Source organism: Anarrhichthys ocellatus, unplaced genomic scaffold (genome assembly GCF_004355925.1).
Source record: "Anarrhichthys ocellatus isolate YVR2014 unplaced genomic scaffold, GSC_Weel_1.0 scaffold22, whole genome shotgun sequence".
Classification (NCBI taxonomy): Eukaryota; Metazoa; Chordata; class Actinopteri; order Perciformes; family Anarhichadidae; genus Anarrhichthys; species Anarrhichthys ocellatus.
The window spans coordinates 137,382-143,889 of record NW_022280052.1 but is presented as its reverse complement, the minus strand read 5'-3'; the positions used below and the strand labels follow the sequence as shown (position 1 = coordinate 143,889).

At 43.7% G+C, this 6,508-nt stretch overlaps 1 protein-coding gene across 7 annotated transcripts in view; it reads right to left on the bottom strand.

The window, feature by feature from the left end:
- The window catches only part of LOC116390286 (discs large homolog 1-like protein), a 95,140-nt gene that overhangs the window by 67,017 nt on the left and 21,615 nt on the right, over positions 1–6,508 (bottom strand). For 5 of the 7 annotated variants that reach the window (XM_031859787.1, XM_031859789.1, XM_031859788.1 and 2 more), the window contains one exon: positions 3,441–3,920. The exons of 1 other annotated variant lie outside the window; for it this stretch is intronic. In XM_031859787.1, the coding sequence (XP_031715647.1) occupies positions 3,441–3,920 (480 nt within the window). Of the gene's footprint in view, positions 1–3,440; positions 6,088–6,508 lie in introns of all 7 variants that reach the window. One more of the 7 variants, XM_031859794.1, reaches the window with a different exon arrangement.

The window sequence follows — 6,508 nt, the reverse complement described above, 5'->3', positions numbered from 1 at the left end:
AGAGAGAGAGAGAGAGAGAGAGAGAGAGAGAGAGAGAGAGAGAGAGAAGGAACATGTACATGGGGAGAACAAGGTGGCAGGTCCATCTGTCATACAGAAGCAAGCCAGATCCAGCACCTGTGTTTTCACACACACATTCACATAAACACACACACACAAAAGCACACACACGCACACACCATTTGGGAGGGAGGCCTTCTCAAAATAACCTGAAATACTCTTATACACCAGCAGCACCACAGTTCCTCATCATAGATTATGGCATAGAGTTGATGAGCAGCTGAAATGGATCTGTTTAGATGACGACGACGGTCTGAGCGAGGATATCGAAACCTCTAAGCCATGACCATAACGAAAGTGAGACCGAAGTTCCAATTAACTGCTGTACATTGTTGTCGTTCGCTAAACAGATATCAATGATGGAAAGCTGTATGAACGGATGACCAGACACAAACATAAACAAATCATTCCATCCATCGATATCAACTCCCATATGGCTCTTACATGTCCCCTCAGGTGATTTCAGTGAAATGTTAATGGGTCGGAAGTGATGGGAAGGTGGTGTTCAACCACAAGGCGGAGCTACACACCAACATTTCTTCACCACAGTGACATAATCTTCAGTTATGTCCGAGGCTTTTCCAGCAGACAAACTTTGAAGCCTCTGTGACTGACAACTGACTCGGTGCAGAGACAAACGAATGACAGCGTATAATTACCTAGAACTAAGACACGCACTCCTCAGCTCTGACTGCCGGCAGCGCGAGGAGGCTGCCGCAACTCAGCCCAACACACACACACACACACACACACACACACACACACACACACACAATCTACTGCTGACAGCGTAACAGATGATTTAATGAAAATAATACATGAACTGATGATCACTCATGCCAGAGTTTAAAAAAAGATGTAGTGGGGGGTTGATACAAAAGAAGAAATACAGGAAATGACAGAAATGAGGCAAGACAATGAAAACGAGAGGAAATCAAAGAAGCAGAAGAAACCTGGACCATTTTAAATCCTGTTTTATGTTTGTCTGTCATCTGTGGCTCATGGCTTGAGTTTTTTATTAAGAGAATGACAGAGAATTGAGTAAAAATACTTTTAATAGCACTTTGATCACCACTACCATAAAATGAAATGTGTTAGCAAATAACTGGATATTCCTAATTTGCATATCCTTTTGTTATTTTATGGATTATTTGCCGACTCTTGTAAGATCCCACAAAAGGCCATAATTATGATTTACCAAACATAACTAAAACCTACAATTCAAAAAACAGTAATATAATTAGAGAGTTTGACCGATAGTGGATGTTTAAAGGATGATATAACAATTATGGAGCAGGAAAAAGCCAATCGCTGATAGCTACCATGAGCTGATAGTGTTGCGTTATAAATTCAAGAGATAACTTTTATTGGGAGAAATAAACCGACAAGTGGGTCAGTTTATGACTCGTCAGTTTGCTGTAAAATCAGCATGGTGCGTTGAATGTTTTTTAATGGAGTGGATGATTGCTATCTACAAAATAAATATCTAAGACTAAAGTCTGTCGTGCATTTCGGTGGAGTGCCACTCCATGGGGTCTCAAACTGTTAGATTTCTATCCAGAGTTAATCACATGCACACAGATATTTGCAGCATAAGTGGCCCTCCATGCGAAACGGTGATGTACGTCCACACTAATGGCGGCTGCGTAGGACTGGGCCACTATAGGAGCACTGTTCTGCCAATAACGATAACTAACGTTTGTAAAACATCCTGATGGCACCTAGTAATCAGTCAATATGAAGTACAGTAAGAAACATCAACAAACACATGGAGCTAAATGAAGTGTGTGTATTTGTGTGTGTGTGTGTGTGGTCAGAGTGATGCAGAGCAGTACAGTGATGTAACACAAATCTACAGATACAGCCCAATCAACCAAAATAAAAAGATTACCCTGCTACGCTGTGCTAATACGAGTGTGTGCGAGGGAGATAGAGGGGGAGAAGAAAGAGAGAGGGAGCCAGACCGACGCAGACCGAGTGCAGAACAGAGATAGTAATGGGCCTCATTACTAAAAAATGGGGCAAGGATTCGACTGAATCCCTTCATGCACAGTTCCCCAAAAGTATTCTCCTGGTACAAAGAAAGGCTCTGTGCATGGAAGAAAATTTAGGCCAGTATCCTTGACTTCTAAGTACTTTCAAAAGAGACCTATCTAAGTCTGGAGCCATACTGAAACAGGTCTCCTTACTTCTGTCTGCCTCTGCCACCTTGACCAACACTGTAAAGTCATCAGCTTCTGTTTTTGAAGCCATTAGATTGGATTTAAGAACAAACTGGTTATACATTACAACACAATGAAGCTCTCCTTTTGGCTAAAAATCTTCCTCTATCTAATCTCTAACGTGTCATTTTTTCAGGGATATGACAAACAGGCTTTAATTTAAGCTTGACTGCCTTCTATTTTTGCCAGTGACGTTCAAAGCAGGTTTCAAAAGCTCATGGTTCCCAGAGAACTGTAGAGTCATGTTAGAGTCACTTTAAAGGGAAAGTCTATAATCAAACTGTAAACAAAGGAGTAGCCCCACAACAAAATAAATTCCACTCTTGCAATAAACTACCTGTTTGACGCAAGAAAAGCATGATGTTTTCTTTAAAGCACAAGCACTTAATTAAGAATTAAGATGATGTGATCTTGGTCGATTAGATTCATCAAGTCAACAGCGACTTGAAGCAAGAAATATTTAACCGAAACCACAATCTTTCCCTTAACATAAAGTGCTTTTGTTGGCTAAACATAACCACGTGAGATATGAACCGTCACCAAACATCATCCAGGCAGCAACTACATTTCCCAAAAAATGTAAAAGAAAATTGTAGTTTATACTGTAATCAGGGTTGGGTTTGGAACATATGACTCCCAAATTGATTTATAGAGACACTGGACACCACGAACCAAGAACAAGAAACAACTTGTATTCTTCTGGTATTGTTAAAAGGTTGTGTACAATATCAATATTTTGTTCACATAAAACTGAACAGTTGTTTGAATTATGATCAAGTCAGCCTTAGTTATGTATGAATATAACTCAAAATGTATGCGCTCAAATTGATTTCAATTTGAGTCAAAACATAAAAAAATAACCAAAAGGTTTTAATAACATCTGGCCTCAAATATAAAGCATTTGTCAACAAAGTTATTTTTAGGTATGGATTGACGGACGGACATAATCTCTCGGACGAACGTGATGCAACAGTGAGCCCAGAGCCATGCGTGTGTTTTTCTTAAACAGAGACAGGCAGGTAGACAGAGCCGATGTGATGGGGAAGGGATTGACAATGTGTCAGTTTAATGTGCGATTGTATGTGTGTGTGTGTGTGTGTGTGTGTGTGTGTGTGTGTGTGTTTGGCATACTGATGACAGAGCCAGAGCCTTAGTTACCTGAGCAGGCGTGATGTGTGTGTGAGTGACGTATCCGTGAACGTGTTGAATCTGAGACAGCTGCCGCTCCGCCACCTGAACCAGCTCCGCGCCCCGCAGGTCACTGCGGCGACCGAGAGATCCGTCCCTCCCCAGTGATCGTTCCCTGACTCTCTCCATGGTCCCGGCACCCCCTCCCTCTCTCCTCCAGGTACTCCCTTCCCTCCAAGTACCCACTTCCCTCAAGGTCCCCCCTTCCCTCCCCTCTCTCCCCTCTCTCCCCTCCCTTCCCTCCCTCCCCAGGGTCCCTCCGTCCCTCCCCAGGGTCCCTCCGTCCCTCGCTAGGGTCCCGGCGTCCCTCGCTAGGGTCCCGCCGTCCCTCCCTAGGGTCCCGCCGTCCCTCAGCTCTCTGGCTAGTCCCATTGGGTGCAGATTGCAGGGGTGTTGGTGGAGTTTTGGGGCACCTGGCGACGCCCCTTCCTCTTCTTGATACCGATACTTCTATAGAGAGAAAAGAGGAGGTGGACACAAGATGGTAAAGGAGAGGAAGGAAGACCAAGAGAGAGTGACAGAGAGAATGTCAAAGAAATAGAGGACAGAGATGGTTCAGAGGAAAAGGATTAGGAAGGTAGGAAAGAAGCAGGAGGAAAAGAGAGAGCAAGAGAGAGTGTTATAGTTCAGAAGCATAAAAGATTTAGTCAGGCTGGAAAAGAAAAAAGTGCGAAATAGCAACCAGCATAGAAGTGCATAGCAGAGTGTGTATGTACATGTATGACTGTGTGTGCATGCATGCGCGTGTAATGAGATTTTTTTTTACTACAGTTTTTGTGTGTAAGCACATTGGGCAGTCCAGGTGTACACCCAGCATGGTAGTAATTGTTTCCTGAGCTTCCTGTTCTGTACATACGTGAATGCACAAACACCCACACACAAAAGCGCGCACGCGCACGCGCACACACACACACACACACACACACACACACACACACAGACTTAAAACAGAAGTTTTTAGGCAAAATGAGACGCAAAACTGAATGAGGACAGTGAGCGGGAGACGAGCCTGCCTCAGGGAATTACTGTTTCTTTCTCTCCTCCTCATCTCTCTATACCTTCCTCGTGCCTCTTTCCTCTCCACGTCTCACAGTCGCACTACAGTGAGTCTTGCTGTTTCCTCTCCCTCCCCTCTCTCATTCCCCATTCCCACGCATTCTCCCTCGCTTCTCTTCGTCTTTTAAAAAAATTGATGTTTCTTTCTGCTTTACTGGACAGAATAAAGTGGAGAGAGTTAGTGAAGCTAAAGGGGGGGGGGGGACAAAGGGTCCTAAGCCAGTTTTGAATCTGTGACATTGTGGTTACACGGTGCTCAACTGAGCACAGCTGAGACGACGGCCTCTCTGTAATGTACACTTAATGCGTCTTCCAGGAAGTACACTGATAAGGTTGACTCGGGGTAAAATGATTTATCCTTCTTTCATTTTTCTATTCAAATGTAAACCAATCAGCTTCTGGCTGATAAACAGAAGCTAATGAGTTCAAGGAGGGTTTTTAAAGCTTTGAGACAATGTTTTTGAGACATTTTCAGATTTTTATCAACACCGAGATAAAAGTTTATTTCAGCAAAGACACAAGCAGCTAATATACAGTAGTGTGCTCACAAAACAACCCATCTAAGTAGAGTGTAGTTACCCACATCAGGTAATAGACTCACAGCTGGTCTTTAACCCAAGGTTAAAGGGGCACTTCATTCTAAATTAAAGTGTATTGTGCACTGTGTGAAAAGCCCATTTAAAGGATTTGCAGCACTCGCATGCTAAGACTATTTGGCCGCTAACTGCATGCCAACCTCATTGTACCACAGCTGAATGCTTACTTATAAGGAGGGATACACCAGTTGAGAGGCTATTTACATCATAATGTATACAAGCCTGGAGATGTCAAAACAAGTCACAATTTTGAGTAATGTAATAACAGAAAATGGTATCGGTATTTCTCCTGTCATGAGTTATTTAGTAACAAACCTGAAAGTATCCTTGGCCACCTGTTGACTCAAGATGTGTGATCAATGCACGATGGTTCCAAAGTCACACTTTAACAACTGCAAGGATATCAGAGCAAGACCAATGAAACAGTAAAGCACTCTAGCTACATTTGAGCCCACACTGCAGCTGGCTTTATCTTGGTCAGCCACAAGATGCAGAATCTATTTTCGAAATTTTGTTTTGGGGGCAGAGAGTGGGTTGCTGCCTTGCCCAGGAGAGTACATCTGTGCAGAACAGTATCAGTTAATTCCTGCAAATTCAAATAGACGTGGCTGTGTGCGCTCTCCCCCTGCCTCTCCTGCTGCATACTTTAACCTCATTTAGGTCGGGATTGGGAGTAAATACTGCGCTGACAAAATGAACTGATCTGAACCCGTCTTGTCACCTCCGGCACGTTTCATTTTCCTCTCCGCCTCTCGGCCTGATCTTTTCATTCACTGTTGACTTGCTAATTAGTCAGAAATGCCTCAAAATAATCTTGAAAGCAGCGGATGAACGGCCAGGCACTAAGACCCTGAAGAGACCCTGGCTCACACTGTTGTCACAACACTGCTGCTACTGCCCTCTGCACTCACACGCACGCACACACACACACACACACACACACACACACACACACACACACACACCTAGTCAGCCATAATCCACAATGCAGTATTTGGCGTTTTAATTTTCCCATGGCACAAGAACACCTCTAAAAAATTGAATGCATGAATGGACAGAGACACCAAATATGTCTCTTTCAACATCACAGTGTCTGCACGTGTGCTTCTGCTTGCTCTACTAGCAAGAACAGAGTATTCCTTAAATCAGGACTGTGCCTGCAGATAGCCTTACACTTACACACACATGCACACACAAACACACACCCACACACACACACACATGCACACTGTTGCTGTCATGTGTTAGTGTGTCAGCCAGTCTTGCATAGCTAGAGAAACGTGACTAGATCGGGAGCAGATTCAGCATCCTCGTACGTGTCTGTGTTAGTTTGCATGTCTGTGTGTGTGTGTGTGTGTGTGTGTGTGTGTGTGTGTGTGTGTGTGT